We start from the raw sequence: 19,854 nt of genomic DNA on the forward strand, positions 1-19,854 counted from the left end.
TGCTAGTTAAAGGAGAACAATTTTCTCTTATCTCGTTCCACCACATGACATATAGGATAAAATGTGTAAAAATGATCTTTTCTCTTCAGTTCAGGAAACTCACTCTCTTCTTCTCTCTTCCTTTTTCACAACATTCTTTCAACATTAGTGAGGGTAAAAATGAAGAATTCAAGGTTGACCGCTCTTCGTTCAAATTAAAATGAATAAATCACAAACGATCATACCAAATCCTTCGTCCCGACCCATTAAATATGCATAAGTGATCATCTCATCCGTTGTAAAAAAAGAATGTATTTATTTGTTATATTGTATATTACAAGTAGCATCAACAATATCGATAGAACTAATCTATAATTACAACTTTTAATTAGTAAAATAAAAAACTAATAGAATGTTAATTTATTGAGATTTAGGAATAAGCAAATAGCTAGAAGAATGGCAGGGCTTATAGGAAAGGGTTGGGAAGGCAAGTATGAATTATTGAGTTGATGGGCAAATTGAGAGGTTAAAGTATTATATATCATAAAAGAGAAGGAAAAGAAAGAAAGGAAAAAGAGTAGCAGTAAAAAGGAATCGATCAAAGTTGTTTAGTTCTTTGTCACCCAAAATGACATTTTAACATCACATCCACAAAAGCAAAGCAAAGAGAAAAACTAGGAGTAGGCCTTCTTTTCTATATATTACTTTTGTTTATTAATTTTCCTGTAATGTATGTTTAGTAATCATCAAGTGTCATTTTCAACACCTTCCATCTCTCTTTCTCCTCCTCCCCCTCAAAACCCTTTGATCAAACACCAAATCTGAAGAAAAAGAGAAAACCCCAGGATTTTTCACCTGCAAAAACTGTCTGCAACCCCTTTTTTAACCTCTTCTTCTTCTTCTTCTTCTTCACATATAAACATAAAACCTAATCCTTTATCTGATATATAAACTTACTGTGAAGAGTAGGAGGAGGAAGGAGTAATATGGAGCTTTTCCCAGATTTATCCTTGCAAATCAGCCCACCGAACAGCAAACCGACATCGACCTGTCGGACGACAACGGAGGAAGACATGGATTTGGGTTTTTGGAAGAGATCCCTCGACTCGAGGAACTCCATAGCTTCTTCAATGGCGAAACCTGATAACTTTTTCGACCTATCTTTGTCCAGTAAGAGGATTTCAGAGCCCAACTTCAATGGTAATCTTTTCCATGCTTATAATCAAAACCAGTTCACAGCTTACCCTAACAAGCATCTGCAACACCCGCTACTGTATCAGCAGCAGCAGCAGCAAGAGCTTGGTTTCTTGAGACCCATAAGGGGAATTCCCGTCTACCAAAACCCTCCTTTTCCATTTGCTCAAAAGCCTTTGGATTCATCGTTAGTTAGTAATAACATTAACACTAGTAGCACGAGCTTCAACCCCTTCCAGTCTCAAGGGTTGATGAGATCGAGATTCGTGTCGAGGTTTCCGGCCAAACGAAGCATAAGAGCTCCGAGGATGCGGTGGACTAGTACACTCCATGCTCGCTTTGTTCATGCTGTCGAGTTATTGGGTGGTCACGAAAGTATGTTCCATTTATCTCTCTTTTAATCTTCTTCTTTTTCTTCCTCTACTGTTCACTTTTCAGCCCACCTTTTTCCCTTCTTCTTTCACCATTGCTTCGTTTGATTTTATTCTGTATTCTTTGTGGGGGTGTCTTAGGAGCTACACCCAAGTCAGTTCTTGAGCTAATGGATGTCAAAGATCTTACCTTAGCACATGTTAAATCCCATCTTCAGGTAAATAATTTTATTAACCCTTTATCCTCATATAATCTCACCGGGGTTTCTGGTTTTTCACTTGCAGGCTTTCATCTATTCATAATATTCAAATCTTCACTTTTAAGTTATCTTCAACCGTGGGTTTCTCCTTTTCTTACTAACTTCGAGACCAATTTCCATTTCAATTTTTTTCTCTAAATACTCAGAGAAAGAGGAGAGAGAGAGAGAGAAAAGGAAATATAAAGAAACCCAAGTACAACAGCACAATCATTTCACAATGATAAAATTTCTTCTAGCCTCTATATATCTTCTTAAGCACAGTTAAACCCTCATTTTTGACATTTCTCATCTCCAAAGTTTATGTAAAATTAAACTTCATAAAAAAAATTAAAAAGAATTTTAAGCCTTTGGAGAAAACTATATATATACATATGTAAGTATATCCCTTTAGTTTTAACAATCAGTGCTTGCATGTACTGTGTTGCACACAAAGAAAAGTTTTTTATTGGTCTACTTTCTGTTTTTTTTTTACTTATTAATCCTTTTAATATATAAGCTACAAAAAAGGGATATAAATGATGCTAATCTTATTTTGTTTGATTACCTTACTCTTCTTCAGCCTACTCTAATGGATTAATCTTGTTTACTCCTTAACAAAGTTAACTATCTTGCAGATGTATCGAACTGTGAAGACTACAGACAGAGCAGCTGCAACTTCTGGTAAGTATGCAATGTTTCTTCATCATGTTGATTATATAGATATAACCGATAATCATTATCTATTCTGAAAACAACTAATTACCACTCATTTCCCCTCTAACTAAATTTTTGTAATTGCACTTCGCCAGTTTCTTTCATCTTCAAGAAGCATACAATTTCCATTCTCGACACCGGTTGATTAATGCAACTTTTTTTGGCCATATTCAATGAACAAAAAACCATTGACACTTTGGCTTTTTATTTCCTGACACACTTCCAAAGCTGTTCTAATAGCCATCATTTTTCAGCAGCCTTTTTGGAGTCCATTGTTCCCACTGGTCTCGAGAATAATGCTTAAACTTCTCTCTTTTTTGAATCTCATTAACTCAATCTAGGGGGTTTAAAATAAAGTTGATTCTTTTAATTTAAACAGGACAATCAGATGCATTTGAGAATGGATCCTCTGGGGATACTTCCGAAGATTTGATGATCGATATTCAAAACCCAAGGAGATCGGAGATATCAGTTCAGCAAGGAAGATCATCATCATCGAGTGCTCACCAAGACAAGGAATACCATGGTCTGTGGAGCAACTCATCAAGGTTAGTCTTTATATGTGTATTATTTCCCTTCCTATATATTGGTTAAGCATTCCACTGTTTGGTTAGTCAGAAAATTTTCTCTTTTCCCCCCCTGAGATCGTAGTTCGAGTTTAGTTTAGCATATTGTTTCCCTTTGTCAACAGAGTTGGTTTTTGCTTTGTGTTGTTTTGATTCGATAAATCTTAGAAACATGTCAGTCCCTTTGTTTGACAAGAAGAGACAAACAGCTTATCTCTCTTTCCTTGGACCTTTTGTTTGTAGTTCATGAATGTTAATAATATTTGTAATAAAAATCAATACTAGAAATAACCTACTAATATTCTTTCCCTCTCTCAGTCCACCATCACATGCATGCAAATACAAACATGGTTACATTACATGCAAGCTTTTTTTAAGTTGTTCACACGATTCGATCAATTCGGTCGAATTGTGTGGAGCAACAATATCGTTACTATTAACATAACCAAGACAGTAAAAGATAGACTCACTGCCTCAGTTTGCTTTTATGTTCTCTCAGTGTATTAGTCTTTAAAGTTTTCCTTTTTGTTTTCTGTCTGCAGGGAAGCATGGCTGCATGGGAAACATAAGGATTCTGCAGGAAACGTACCATCTCTCCAGGTACTAATCCCAAACCCTTTCTTCTTTCTTATATATATATATATATAGCAATGAACCAAATAACTTTCTTTTGCTCTCCTTTCTTCATTCAGTGATATCCATTGCTTTTCTTCATGTTTTTTTGTTTCAGAATGAAATGGATCTAAAGTGCTTAAGCCATGAGAGACTATCAGATGGAAGCTCATCAAGCCTACCAGGGACAAGCCCCAAGAAGCCTAATTTGGAATTCACCTTGGGGGTACTTCCACATTGATATAAAAAAAAAGTGGGGAGAAAAATGGATTTATATTAAAAAAAAGATATTTTTTATATCTTTGTGTGTGTACACTACTACTCATTTTGAAATGATTATAATCTCTGACGCTGGTGAACAGAATCTGGTACCCTTTCAGGAAGAAAAAAATTCCGAGAGCAAAAGCTAGAGGAGACAAGAAAATGACAGAAAGCAACAAAAGGAGAAATGGGGGACTGGGGTGAAAATTATCCCTAAAATTATGTTACTAAGTAAATATGAAGAGAAGGAAACTAGAAGGGAAAAGTAAGTGACTGACCCTTTAAATATCTTTTCAATTATGAAGTGATCCCTTGGTAATTGTAATGGACCACTTTACATTCTTTTTTTTCCTCATAATTCCTAGGCATCACATGCTTTACACTTTGGGATTAAAAGGGAAAACAAAGGAGAACACTAAAAAGCTTTGAAGAAGATGAGCTATGAAATCTTTGTATATAGTTATTACTCCCCATTAAAATTATTGGGGATAAAATACAAAAAGAAAAGAGTGTTTTAAAAGTTAAAGCTTTCAATTGCCTTTCTCAAAAGAACACATATCCATCAAAGCTTATAAAAAGTTGAGTCAAAAGCAAAACGTAAAGAAATCAATTTTCAATTAGTTCTTCTATATCGCATGATAGGAGTGATTAGCCCTCTTTAATTTGGTTTTTGTTAGCTTCCATGCGTTCTCCATGAAGAAGGGAATTTTCAATTTGTGAACATTGCATTTTGCGTGGCTCATGTTTCTAATGTTAGCTAGGTTTATCAAGTCATGATTACCAGGTAGGAGACGAATGGGTCCAAATATTTGTTGTTTGGTCAAAATCGTGGATCAGGGACCTCAAATTCGAAACATTAAGAAAAGACTAAAATACCCCTGATCGTTCTTTGTTAAGTTAGTCTTATAGTGAGGAATAAAGGGTTTTCCTTTCTTCTTTTGTCTCTCTTCGGGAAGGAGAAATTATTTGATTGACTCGATTCACCATGTTATCCATGGGCTCAGTGAATGAGAAAACTAATTTTTGTCTCCCTACTTTTTATTTAGGCTTAAATATACAAAAGGTGCCTAATGTATGTTCGTTTTTCTAGTTCAGTGCCAAATGTTTTTTCGTTTCAGTTTGGTGGCTAACGTTTCATTACATAACTCAAAATGGATCACGCCATGACGGACCGTTAAGTTTGACCGTTAATCCATTAAAAATGCCACGTGGCATATTTTTTAATATTAAAAAAACAATTTTTGCAAATAAAAAATAAATTAAAATGAAAAAATAAATGGTCCGTAACTCAGCTTGTTTACATTGTTCAAGGTATATTATATTCAAACTACAAACTTAAATAACGTTGCTAAAAATAAGATAATCCGTCACTATTGTTCTGGAATTTGTTTTCAGGAAGTGATATTCAGGGCACTGTAATGCCTGGATGTGCAGAAACATTCCAGGAATCACAGCAAGGGAAAAGGCAACAAAGCCAGAGAAGGTTCCAGGACCAGCATCAAAAGATCTGGAGGTTCCGTAAAGGTGATATCATCGCATTGCTGGCGGGCGTCGTTCACTGGTTCTACAACGATGGCAATGAGCGCCTTGTTACTGTCAACCTCCTTCACATTGCCAACATTGCTAATCAACTCGATAACAATAAGTGTATATGTCTACTTTTACTCATTCTTAGTAGCAAAATAGAAAATTTTCAATTTTCTAACATTTTTTATGATTGATTTCTGTTGTGTTGTAGAAATTCAATCTTGCTGGTAACCCAGAAGAGGAACAGGGAAGACTAAGGAGATTTGCACAACAGAACTTCAGGGAAGCGGAAGTGAACGCGAGGAGGAGGAAGAAGAAGAGAAAGAGAAAGTCTATAACCGCAGCCGTCGCCACGAGCAGCAAAGCTCTTCATGCTGCAACCTTCTCTGCACCTTCGAAAGTGAGTTCCTGGCTCAAGCTTTCAACGTCGACACCAACATTATTAGGAAGCTGCAAGAGGTCCGAGGACACATATACAACATCATTAGAGTCAAGAACAGACTCAACGTAGTATCACCCCACAGAATGGAGGAGGAAGAACGCGAAGAACTCCAGTAGGAGGAAAGACGTCGGGAACATCGCCGCGAAGGAAGAGATAACGACCTCGAGGAAATATTATGTGCCATGAGAATCAAGGAGAACATTTTCGGCCCTGAGCGAGTCGATATATTCAACGTTCAAGTCGGTCGTCTTTCCACTCTTAATAGGTTTAACCTCCCCATCCTCAACGCACTCGGCCTCAACGTCGAAATGGGTGTTATCCACAGCGTAAGCTCCACAAAATCTCTTCACATTTCATCAAATATCGAATCACGTAACATTAAAACTGATGAGTTAATCGATCGACGAATCGACCAAGAGGGGGGTGAATTGATAATAAAAATTTTTGTGGAAGCTTTTGCAGAAAATTAAAAATAATTGCATAACGACTTAGAGTGGTTCGACTTTCTCAACCAAAGTCTACGTTCACTACCTTAGCTATCCACACTAAGCATTTTCTAACAAATTCACTAATTTGTTCTTTCTTTTGATGACAAAGAGTAACCTTAAAACTCCCTCAAGAATTATACCCCAAATTCTTGAGAACACTCTCTCCCAAAGAGAACTACACAAATTTACAAACTTACAAGAAAACCTCACAAGGTAAGATGTTTGAACAATTCTAGAACAAAGGAATAACACTAAAAAATAAATACAATTGAGCACAATAAGTGTTCTTGAAAGCAAAATGAATATTGAATGAAAAATAGGCTTGAAATGCTCAAACTTGAGGTTTGATGCTTTCTCTTTGATTCTCTAGCTTCTCTTCTTGATTGTTTTTGATCAATGGCTCCTAAGCTTGTTTAAATACACATTAGATCACTTCTGAACGTTGGGGGATCATTGGTGAAGTCAATAGAGTCGTTATTGTGTAATTATCATTTAAAAATCTAGTGGGAGTGTGGGGTGCATCGATGCATAGCCAAGGTGCATCGGTACACTATGTGTAAAATTCAAATATTTCAACCGTTATAAGACTTAGTGCATCGATACACTAGGGATGAATCAGTGCACTAATTACATTCAATGTTTCAAACAAGCCTGGAGTGCATCGATGTATGGTCTGTGCGTCGGTACACAAAATACATTCGATGTTTCAATAAACCCTGAGTGTATCGATGCATGGTGTGTGCGTCGGTACACTAAATGCATTAGAAATGGGGTGTGCATCGATGCATCAAATGAGTGCATCGGTACATCCCTTTATAAAATTGATTTTTAGCTTGTTTTTTGTTCGAAATACTTTGTGAAAATTGTTTCAAAAATATTTTAATTTTAAAACACAATTTTATACTTTAGTAAGGATTGAAATTGAACTTTGAAAAACTTGGAGTAATATTTTGATATTCGAATAATTGAATCGAATATACTTTGAAAATGATGTAAAATCTTAAAATCCAATAACACTTAATTTGTTATATCGAAACATCAAAATGTTTTCAACAATCTCTCCCTTTTTGATATAACAAAACATTTGAGTAATTTTAAGATTTTCTTTGAAGAAAATATTTTGAAATCAATTTTGTAAAATTACTTCCCTTAATTTGTAAAATTACTCCCCCTTACTAAAACACATCTTTCTCCCATTTTTGTTAAATCAAAAAGACTCTATAACGTTCTAAACAAGGTTTTGAAAATTTTGCCAATTGATAATAAATAAATATAGCTTAAGCTGCTAAGATCAAAATCAAGAGAAAGGTTAGCCATTAGTTTCATAATTTAATATTCATAAACAAATGTGCAATGGTAATTGGTCATAATGCAACTAATATGTAAATGATGCAAAACTAATAAACATTAAGCTCAAAATGAAAATTCAAACCACACCAAATATATATAAGCATTAAAGTTTAAGCATCCATAACATCCACATCATCAAATTCAAACATAACAATCCAAAAAAATATCAATCCAACAACATCAAAGTGGTTTAACCTAAGTTCAATCTATGCAAAACAAAACAGAGCAAGGCAAGGTTTAATCCATATAAGGATCAGGAGGATGAGAAGGATAACGTGCTCGCATCTCGAGTGTGAGTGCATCTAAACGTTCTTTCATCTCCCGTTGTTAAGCCCCCATAGCAGTTAAATGAGACTCAATGGATGCAAACCTCAGATCAAATGACTCTAAGAATGGTCGAAAATATGGAGGCGTTTGATCCTTTTGTTGTGTCGGTGTCGGCTCGTCCTCAGGTACATGTTCATCAATGTCGCGCATAAGAGCTTCAAGCTCTGGATCATCATCTATTGCCGGTGCCGGTGGAGGTGGAGCTCGTGAAGAACTAGCTCCCGGAGTTTGCTCAGTTGGTCGATAAACCCATTGACCAGTTTCCTTATCATTTTTCCATCCTGTTTTCTTTAATGAAGTGAGATTGTGTTGGTTCTAAATAGGGATGGGAATATCAAGACTGACCCTAAGACTGAGTTTGATAAACAAATTACTCAGAAGACAGCCGTAAACTAAAGTTTCTATATTCTTAGAAGGGACAGTGTTTACGGTATCTACTAATTCACTAAAAATGATATGTGGCAAATTTATTTTCTTATTATGTTGGATACAATGTATCCACCATATATTTATGATCCTGAGATAGGAGTACGTACCTCTGGATGGTCTAAACCACCAAGAGATCATCAAATGTAGGAATCGATCGTGATGAGAGCGTAAGGTACTAACACTATCCTTAGACTTATAGGGTGATTCCACAGTCTCTTTTTCATTATATAAACCTAAGTTATCTAGTCCAAAATGGGTATTGATCGTGTCAGAGTCAATAAAAACGAATTGACCTAAAAGATAGGATCGAATTCCCATGGTTTCGGTTCGACGCTCGTTTTGGACACATGCCGCATTTGAATAGAAGATGCGGACTAATTGATGATAAACAATAGGTTTGAGTTTAAAGAGTTTATCAAACTTCCAGGATTTAAGAGTATGAAGATATTGAAAATTCATATCTTCCATAGCTTGGATCGAAGGGATACACTCTTCCCAGATTTTGTATGACTCAAAGTAAGTACGGTACCTATGATAAAGATCTTGTCTACGACTAGGTACATTGAAACAAGAGTTAAGAATAGTCATATTTGGGTCATTTGGATTTGGATTTGGATTTGGATTAGGTGGAGGAATAGGAGGTTGGTTTTGACTCGAATGACTAGACGATGTCCTAGGTCGTTTAGGATTTGACATGGTTTAAGAAATCAGAATAGGATGGATACCTGCAATTTTAAAACACATGTATGCAATTTCAATCAATCTCAAAACTCAATTGAGTTCTCAATAGTTCAAGGTTCTCTAAATCGAATCCTAATGGGCAAAGTTTTGAAAACTATTTGAAAAACAATGTTTTAAAATCATAATATGTATAGTTTTCATGAAAACAACATAATTGAACCAAAAACATCAATTAAAACAACAATTTTTGAAAAATAGGAAAAATTTTATATTTCGAAAATTTTGAAAAATCTTGTGTTTTTTTTTATGAAATTAGTTGCAGAAAATAGTTTCTAATCACTAAACAATCAATGCCTGATATTTAGTTCAACCTAGAACTAATCAAAACTAGTCCTAAGTTTATAAATCAATAAAACAGAGGTTTTTGAAATATTACCTTGAAAATTCAGATTTTGTGAGAATGAGATGTTGTTTGCACTTGATTAATGATAGTAGCTGGATTTGGAGATAAAATGCAAGAGAATTCTGACTTAAAATAGTTGATTTGAAGCAATAGAGAGATTTGGGTGTGAGAGAGGGGTGAAGGGTGTGAGAGAGTGTGTTTAGGTTTGGGGTTTTAAAATAAGGAAGAAATCAAGCATTTAAACCCAAAAACCCGATGGGTGCATCGATGCACATTCAAGGAATGTATCAGTGCACCTTCATGGTGTATCGAAGCACATTCAAGGGATGCATCGATGCACTATCTAGTGTATCGATGCATTATGCACTAAAATGTCAAAAATTCATTTTAAACATTCAAAATGCTAAATTAATTAGCTCTAGTGGTATTGGTAACTCATATATTGAAAATTAACTATGTTCAATCAATCAAATCTTTCTTTAAACATAACTAGAACATATAATTAATTTTCACTAAGAATCATAAACTCCCTCTCAACTCTCTCCCTATCTCCATTCTTACCTCAAATCATCGATTTTAATCGGAATTCACTTCAAATATCATCTCCTAAACTTTCAATCATCATTAAAATCGTGCAAACAACATTAAAATCCACTCAATCTCATCCTTCAAGGTAAAATTTTCTAAACTCCCTATTTTATTGATTTTAAACATAGGACTTGTTTTAATTAGTTCTAGGATGAACTTTAGATCGGGCATTGATTGTTTAGTGATTAGAAACTAGATATTACAACCAATTTCATCAAAAACACAAGAATTTTCCAATTTTTTTTTAAATTTTCGAAATTAAAAAAAATAAATTTCAAATTATTGTGTTTTGATTAAATTATGTTGTTGTTATGAAAACTATACATATATTGTTTCTCAAAACCATATTTTTCAAAAGTTTTTCAAAAAACTTTGCCCATTAGGATTGATTTAGAGAACCTTGAAATATTGAGGACTCAATTGAGTTTTGGGATTGATTGAATTGCATACATGTGTTTTTTAAATTGCAGGTTATCAATTCTATTCCGATTTCCTAAACCATGTCCAATCCTAAACGTGCTAGGTCATCATCTAGTCGCTCACACCGTCAACCAAATCCACCTCCAAATCCTCCTCCTATTCCAATTTCTAATCCTAATCCCATTGATCTTAACTTGACTATCCAAAATTCGTGTTTCAATCATCCTGGTCCTAAAAATCATCGTTTTTGGTATTATCAATATTTTGACTCTTACAAAATCCGGGAAGAACGTATTCCTTCTCGTCAAGCTATGTTAGCTATCAATTTTAAATATATTCCTCTTTTAAAAGAGTGGAAATTTGATAAACTCTTTGACCTTGAACCCATCGTTTACCATCAACTTGTTCATATTTTCTATTGTAATGCCGTTTGTGTTAAAAACCAAACTGAAACTGAAACCATAGGAATTTGTTCCTACCTCCTAGGACAATTCTTATATATTGACTCGGCTTACATAGCCAATACATTCGGATTAGATAATGATGGTATTTCAAATGAAAAACAGGTTTTAGGATCTCGTTATAAAAGAAGGGATAGTGCAAGTGTCTTAGACCTTCATGAACGTTTTCTTCATCTAATGATTTCTTGGTGGTTTCGACCATCCGGAGGTTGTTATTCTACTCTTAGAGCCTTAGATCTTTGGTGGTTACATTATTTCTAAAACAATATTAAAATTAACCTACCTCAGATTATTTTTGTTGAAATTGTTAAAACCGTAAATCTTGTTCCTAACAAGAAACTATGTTCATCTCTTGTTTACGGTTGCATTTTGAGTAATCTGTTTTCCAAAGCTGGGCTTAGAGTCGGTCTAGATGCCGTTTTTCCCCTTAAGAAACAAATTAACCTTCTTTCCTTAACGAGAACGGGATGGATTAAGGATAAGGAAACCGGTGAATGGGTTCGATCTTCTACAAAATACTCCGGGAGCTAGTTCTTCACAAGCTCCACCCGAAGTTGACGAAGGTCTCGAGCTTGAGCAATTAATGCGAGACATCGATGAAGCCGAAGATGAGCCTGTAACACCCCCAACCCGTATCCGACCCGGATACGAGTCCGAAGTGTCACATTGACTTTTCAAACATTTATTCGTATAAAATAATGAGTAGTTTAAAAACTTTGATAACACTTAACTTATTCAAAACGTTTACAAAATATATCAGAGTTCATACAATTTATATCTTTAGACTACATGCCAACTACACTCTATAACCAGTACATATATTTTCTGATCTGACATTTGGTAAGGAGAACTGACCTGTCTTGCTCCGCATTACTCTTTACTCTTCTCGAAACCTACGTGTGAAACAATCACACACTAAGTCTGTAACATCCTCAATACCGGGTTAGTGATTAAATTGTAAGGTTTCAAAATTTGGTGATTTAAATTAGAATAATTGAGTAGTTTAAAGACTTATATGAGAAATGAGGTGTAAGATCAAATTGAAAAGAATGAGGAATGAAAGGATAGTATGGTCATTTGTAAAGAAAAGAAAAATATAATAATAATATATGGTATATATAGATACACATGGAAGGAAGGAAAAAAAGTTTAGAGGTTTCCAGAGTTCCCTTCTTTTTCTTCTTCTTCTTCACGTGTGAAGCCAAGCAAAGGTGAGTTTTCTCTTGAGTTGATTATGTGCTGAAATTTAAGTTTAGTTTTGATTATTAGATGCTAAGTAAGATTAAGGAAAGATTAATTTGCTTTAAAACAACAAAATGAAGAGTTTATGAGGATTTAAAGATTTGAAGTTTTTGAATGAAATATCGAAATAAAGTTTATATTGAGAATTGGAAGTTGAATTTGACTTGTCATCAAGTTAATTAAGGGATAGGAAGTGTTAGAATAGGAATTTGAACATGTTGCAAAACTAGTATAATTTTTGCAATTACATAGGAATGACTAGATTTGAAGTTAAAGAAGTGATTATGGAATCGAAATAAGTTTAAGTATGTGTATTAAAGTTAGGAGTATTAAAGGAAGTGAAATATGAAGGTTTGAGCTGAAATAAGGTGATTTTCGAGCTCAAAATGGGATTTCTGGGCTAGGGGAATCGGTACCCATTCAAGGGGAATCGATCCCCCCTCAAACGAATATGAATTTCCAGAATGCTAGAGGGGAATCGATACCCCCAGGGGGGGAACCGATTCCCCCATAATGAAAAAAAAAAGAAGAAGAAAGAAGAGAAACTAAACTATTAATTCCTTAAATTGGTAGGCTATTAGAGGTTAATTTCAAGACTTAGGCATCTGATAATCATCTTGAAAATTATGCTTATGTAGATATTGAACGTGACTTTGCTTCAAAGTAATCGAAGGGTTAGAATTGATTCAATTCAAACAAGGCTAAGGTGAGTGCATGTGCATAACATGATTATGTTAGTATATTCAGTTTTAGAATTGCGATAAGTCTAGATTTAATATCTTGATACATGATTCATTCAATATTATTAAATATGATATGAATTCATACCATATACATTATGGGATATACTATGCAGATTGTGGTAAGTCTATTTTCCAGATTAGAGCTTATATATGAATGAGTTACGAGATATCTATATTAGGTATATGAAGTGTGTGTGCTGTGTTTGTTATGGTTTATATGTATGAATGAGCATATGTATTGACATGTTACAGTATATATATATATATATATATATATAGATATGAGTTGTGTAAATATGTAGATAAATGTGTTAAATATGTGAAATAGTTAAAATGATCAATATGATTTCATAAGAATATGAAATAAGAAGTATGAAAAGGACATAAGAAAGAATATGAAATATATAGAATATGAATATGAAATCATATGAGGGGTGACATGAATTATATGAAAATATGCTAGTGTGATGGGAACTAGGAACTAGTATACGTGATAAATATACATTTATATAAGTTATTGGATGAAAAATGAACAAGAGATGAAGGATAATACTATAGGAGTATGATAAAAACATAAATGATGACATGTATGTATGTATGTATGTAATGGTTATATGAAAAGGTATAGGTAATAAGATGATCATATGAACATGTGATAAAGAGCTATAGAAAAAGAAAAATGTGATATGATGTATGAATATGTAATAAGGTAAAAGACAATGCCATGATATGAGTTATGAGAACTGTAAGTATAGTTGGTATGCCAAGAGTCGAAGAACTACCTATGTCTTTCGAGACATATGGACAGTATACCTATGTTCTAAGGAACATATGGATAGTTTACCTAGGTTCTTCGGGACCTATGGATAGTTACCGAGGATCTTTATGACCTCTGGATAGTTACCGAGGATCTTTATGACCTCTGGATAGTTACCGAGGATCTTTATGACCTCTGGATAGTTACCGAGGATCTTTATGACCTCTGGATAGTTACCGAGGATCTTTATGACCTCTGGATAGTTACCGAGGATCTTTATGACCTCTGGATAGTTACCGAGGATCTTTATGACCTCTGGATAGTTACTGAGGATCTTTATGACCTTTGGATAGGTCTTTCGGAATATTCATTGAGCTGTGGTGACAGAATACGTGTGCACAACCTCATAATACTCGTATACCTTGGGTTCTCAATAGTGTGTATTGGCTTAAATAAGACATAACGAGGATGTATATAATTGTATCTTAATATGGTATTATTATGATTTATATTGGCTCATATGTGGTATAATACATGATGGGATGATAGTATAATTGTGTTTGGATAGTAGACGACCTGTTTATATTTTAGTAATTCTTTATTATGTAATTATGCCTCACTAAGTCTATGACTTAGCGTGTAAGTGTTTTTACACGTAGGTTTCGAAGAGCAGGAGAATCAAGAATAGGAATTTGCAGATCAACCTATCTCTACTCAGCGGTCAGATCAGAAGTAAAGTCACAGTAGGTATTTTGTTGTATGTAGTGTGTTGGCATGTAAGAAAAGTGGTAGTTACAAATGCTCTGATTAGTTTTGTCTTGTTTTGGTTAACTCGTGTACAGTGACAATGTTATTTTAATAAAAGTTTTAAATTTCATTGGTTTTCGTTAAAATATTAAAGTTTGAAAAGTCAATGTGACACCTCAGACTTGTATTCGGGTCGGATACGGGTTGAGGGTGTTACATTTAATGGTATCAGAGCTATGGTTTAGTCGATTCTCGACATGAACAGGAGTCCAGAGTGTCTTAAAAAGTGTTCATGCCAACATAGTAGTAAGAACTTCTGATCTGATACGAGTAATGAGTATGTTGTTTAGCTAATAGAAATATTTGGTTATCTCTTATTAGATGTCAGGACAAGATAGCTCTCGGGGTGAAGCGAGAGATGATATATTAGCTGAAAGTAGTAATTCACCTGCCCTGGCCAGGCAAAGTGAAGGACATGCACCCTTTGGAGTGCCTGTACAAGATCAAAATGTATTCTTCAGGACGTTGGGCACTATTTTGACACGTTTCCAAACTCATGCATCCTCAACGCAGAGGATTAATATAGCCAAAGAGTTAAAGGGATTAGGAGCTCCAGAGTTCAAAGGTGAAGCCGAAGAAGGTCCTGTTGTTGCGGACCTTTGGCTTAATGATGTAAAGATCATGTTAGAGGGACTCCACTGCTCTGATATGGAGAAACTAGATGGGATGGTCTCTTTGCTCCGTGGGCAAGCGAGAATCTGGTGGACAAATGTTATTCATAGGATGCCAAATGATCAGAAAACATGGTATTTGTTTTTAGAAGAGTTTAAGCACAAGTATATAGGAGATCAGTTCATCAGGGAAATGAAGCAAGAATTCTTGAATTTGAAACAGCTGAATCGCACTGTGTATGAATATGAGTGTGAATTCAACAAGTTAAGTCGATTCGCGGCCGAATTGATTCGGACAGAGAAATAAGCATGTGAGTGGTTTGTTGAAGGACTACGACCAAGGCTAAAAGAGATGTTGATTGTTTTGAACTTGTCATCGTTTCAGGAAGTAGTAAATCGTGCTAAAGCTCTAGAAAGAGCTTAGAATGAGCAGTTTGGGGATCAGAAAGCTCAATCTTCCAAAAGAACGGGGGCTTCGTCGAGCTCTGTACCACCCAAGAGAGGTAGAGATTCTGGGTTCCAATACCAAGTAAGGTCTGAATCAGTGGTATCCTCTGCTAGAGGATCAAATCAGATGAGAGCTAGACAGACTCAATTAGGAAAGTCTGGTGATGGAAGAGCACAACAGAGACACTGTCAGATTTGTGAGAGATATCATGGTGGGGCATGTAGAGTTGAATCTGGAGACTGTTTTCGATGTGGGGAAATAGGACATTTCATGAGAGATTGTCCATTGGGGACAGGAAAGCCTGTGCAGTCAGAGCGATCTGCTTCGATATTCCAGAGAGGACGGGGTAGAGGTAGAGGAAGAAGTCAGACAGAATTTTCTACTCAACAGGAAATGCGCTCTACGGCTAGAGTATATAATCTCAATATCAGTGAAGACAATGAGGATCCAGAGATAATAGCAGGTATCTTCTATTGTACAGTAAATGCTTTATGATATTAGTTGATATGAGCTTGTATAACCATATAAGAGTAGAGAATGGGTAAGAGAATTGCGAATTTAGTTAGAAGTCATTTTTTTTAAATAGTGTAGTGACAATTCCATTAAGGTACAGTGCTAAAGTAAACAAGATATGTTAGAAGTGTTACATTCGAATTCAGGGAATTTAATTCTCTGTTAATCTAATGGAGATAGTTCTCAAGGGATAAGTAAGGAGATAGTGATTTATAAAGGAGTATATATATAGGGAATTAAATGAAAAAGGGGTGTAAAGTGTGAATTATAAGTTGATAGGGGGTAAGGAAATGGTAGATAATGTTATGAAAAGATTGATTGATTTCATAAAGTATACGTTTAATAACATTTGAAGAGGTTTAGGGTTGTGTTCTGAGTTATAGAATGATGGAATAAGAGATTGGGTATGGTTATAAGGTAATTAGAAATGGATTGGGTTCTTTGGGAAGTGAAAGCAAATCATTCATTACAAATTGCAATGGAATAAAGTAGAGAAAGGAGCATGAGAACATTGAAAGATATGTTCTTATCGATATGTGTAATGGAAATTCGAGGACGAATTTTCTTAAAAGGATGAGAGATTTGTAACATCCTCAATACCGGGTTAGTGATTAAATTGTAAGGTTTCAAAATTTGGTGATTTAAATTAGAATAATTGAGTGGTTTAAAGACTTATATGAGAAATGAGGGGTAAGATCAAATTGAAAAGAATGAGGAATGAAAGGATAGTATGGTCATTTGTAAAGAAAAGAAAAATATAATAATAATATATGGTATATATAGATACACATGGAAGGAAGGAAAAAAAAGTTTAGAGGTTTCCAGAGTTCCCTTCTTTTTCTTCTTCTTCTTCACGTGTGAAGCCAAGCAAAGGTGAGTTTTCTCTTGAGTTGATTATGTGCTGAAATTTAAGTTTAGTTTTGATTATTAGATGCTAAGTAAGATTAAGGAAAGATTAATTTGCTTTAAAACAACAAAATGAAGAGTTTATGAGGATTTAAAGATTTGAATTTTTTGAATAAAATATCGAAATAAAGTTTATATTGAGAATTGGAAGTTGAATTTGACTTGTCATCAAGTTAATTAAGGGATAGGAAGTGTTAGAATAGGAATTTGAACATGTTGCAAAACTAGTATAATTTTTGCAATTACATATGAATGACTAGATTTGAAGTTAAAGAAGTGATTATGGAATCGAAATAAGTTTAAGTATGTGTATTAAAGTTAGGAGTATTAAAGGAAGTGAAATAGGAAGGTTTGAGCTGAAATAAGGTGATTTTCGAGCTCAAAATGGGATTTCTGGGCTAGGGGAATCGGTACCCATTCAAGGGGAATCGATCCCCCCTCAAACGAATATGAATTTCCAGAATGCTAGAGGGGAATCGATACCCCTAGGGGGGAACCGATTCCCCCATAATGAAAAAAAAAGAAGAAGAAAGAAGAGAAACTAAACTATTAATTCCTTAAATTGGTAGGCTATTAGAGGTTAATTTCAAGACTTAGGCATCTGATAATCATCTTGAAAATTATGCTTATGTAGATATTGAACGTGACTTTGCTTCAAAGTAATCGAAGGGTTAGAATTGATTCAATTCAAACAAGGCTAAGGTGAGTGCATGTGCATAACATGATTATGTTAGTATATTCAGTTTTAGAATTGCGATAAGTCTAGATTTAATATCTTGATACATGATTCATTCAATATTATTAAATATGATATGAATTCATACCATATACATTATGGGATATACTATGCAGATTGTGGTAAGTCTATTTTCCAGATTAGAGCTTATATATGAATGAGTTACGAGATATCTATATTAGGTATATGAAGTGTGTGTGCTGTGTTTGTTATGGTTTATATGTATGAATGAGCATATGTATTGACATGTTACAGTATATATATATATATATGATATGAGTTGTGTAAATAGGTAGATAAATGTGTTAAATATGTGAAATAGTTAAAATGATCAATATGATTTCATAAGAATATGAAATAAGAAGTATGAAAAACACATAAGAAAGAATATGAAATATATAGAATATGAATATGAAATCATATGAGGGGTGACATGAATTATATGAAAATATGCTAGTGTGATGGGAACTAGGAACTAGTATACGTGATAAATATACATTTATATAAGTTATTGGATGAAAAATGAACAAGAGATAAAAGAGATGAAGGATAATACTATAGGAGTATGATAAAAACATAAATGATGACATGTATGTATGTATGTATGTAATGGTTATATGAAAAGGTATAGGTAATAAGATGATCATATGAACATGTGATAAAGAGCTATAGAAAAAGAAAAATGTGATATGATGTATGAATATGTAATAAGGTAAAAGACAATGCCATGATATGAGTTATGAGAACTGTAAGTATAGTTGGTATGCCAAGAGTCGAAGAACTACCTATGTCTTTTGAGACATATGGACAGTATACCTATGTTCTAAGGAACATATGGATAGTTTACCTAGGTTCTTCGGGACCTATGGATAGTTACCGAGGATCTTTATGACCTCTGGATAGTTACCGAGGATCTTTATGACCTCTGGATAGTTACCGAGGATCTTTATGACCTCTGGATAGTTACCGAGGATCTTTATGACCTCTGGATAGTTACCGAGGATCTTTATGACCTCTGGATAGTTACCGAGGATCTTTATGACCTCTGGATAGTTACCGATGATCTTTATGACCTCTGGATAGTTACTGAGGATCTTTATGACCTTTGGATAGGTCTTTCAGAATATTCATTGAGTTGTGGTGACAGCATACGTGTGCACAACCTCATGATACTCGTATACCTTGGGTTCTCAATAGTGTGTATGGGCTTAAATAAGACACAACGAGGATGTATATAATTGTATCTTAATATGGTATTATTATGATTTATATTGGCTCATATGTGGTATAATACATGATGGGATGACAGTATAATTGTGTTTGGATAGTAGACGACCTGTTTATATTTTAGTAATTCTTTATTATGTAATTATGCCTCACTAAGTCTATGACTTAGCGTGTAAGTGTTTTTACACGTAGGTTTCGAAGAGCAGGAGAATCAAGAATAGGAATTTGCAGATCAACCTATCTCTACTCAGCGGTCAGATCAGAAGTAAAGTCACAGTAGGTATTTTGTTGTATGTAGTGTGTTGGCATGTAAGAAAAGTGGTAGTTACAAATGCTCTGATTAGTTTTGTCTTGTTTTGGTTAACTCGTGTACAATGACAATGTTATTTTAATAAAAGTTTTAAATTTCATTGGTTTTCGTTAAAAGATTAAAGTTTGAAAAGTCAATGTGACACCTCAGACTTGTATCCGGGTCGGATACGGGTTGAGGGTGTTACAAAGTCGAAGACTTAGTGAGGCATAAAAACTTATAATGCACTTTATAACATATATCAATATATGCATGTTCTGTTCTATCATGCTATACCAAATTACATGACTTCCTCATATCATGTAAAATTATATCAGATTAATTAACAATAAATACATACATACACATAAATCATCATTAGCAGTTATCATGTAATCACTACTTTTATGCTTAACCTTTTCAATCAAACACTATACACACACAACATCATATCATTTGTAATACATTTATCATATCACTAACATATATTTGTTTATATCTCTTGATTAGCCCATGTACACCT

General features: G+C 34.4%; 1 protein-coding gene and 1 pseudogene across 1 annotated transcript; both read left to right on the forward strand.

Annotated features, from left to right (window-relative positions):
- The first annotated feature begins 737 nt into the window (after positions 1-737).
- On the forward strand, positions 738-3,928 carry LOC120187069 (probable transcription factor KAN2). The gene is made up of 6 exons (XM_039190864.1): positions 738-1,548; positions 1,686-1,762; positions 2,419-2,464; positions 2,877-3,045; positions 3,606-3,663; positions 3,794-3,928. Exons 1-6 carry the CDS (start codon positions 966-968, stop codon positions 3,914-3,916), a joined length of 1,056 nt encoding a protein of 351 aa, XP_039046795.1. The 5' UTR covers positions 738-965; the 3' UTR covers positions 3,917-3,928.
- Positions 3,929-5,099: 1,171 nt separating this feature from the next.
- On the forward strand, positions 5,100-15,636 carry LOC120187135 (annotated as a pseudogene).
- Positions 15,637-19,854: the final 4,218 nt, after the last annotated feature.

The sequence above is a fragment of the Hibiscus syriacus genome, unplaced genomic scaffold (genome assembly GCF_006381635.1).
Source record: "Hibiscus syriacus cultivar Baekdansim isolate YM2019G1 unplaced genomic scaffold, ASM638163v2 tig00113722_pilon, whole genome shotgun sequence".
Classification (NCBI taxonomy): Eukaryota; Viridiplantae; Streptophyta; class Magnoliopsida; order Malvales; family Malvaceae; genus Hibiscus; species Hibiscus syriacus.

What these genes read in the sequence shown, in the direction of transcription:
- LOC120187069 (XM_039190864.1), top strand. Translation starts at nt 966, where the DNA reads ATGGAGCTTTTCCCAGATTTATCCTTGCAAATCAGCCCACCGAACAGC. An exon ending in ATGTTAAATCCCATCTTCAG is followed by an intron (nt 1,763 to 2,418) that starts GTAAATAATTTT and finishes ACTATCTTGCAG; the next exon opens with ATGTATCGAACTGTGAAGAC. An exon ending in CTGTGGAGCAACTCATCAAG is followed by an intron (nt 3,046 to 3,605) that starts GTTAGTCTTTAT and finishes TTCTGTCTGCAG; the next exon opens with GGAAGCATGGCTGCATGGGA.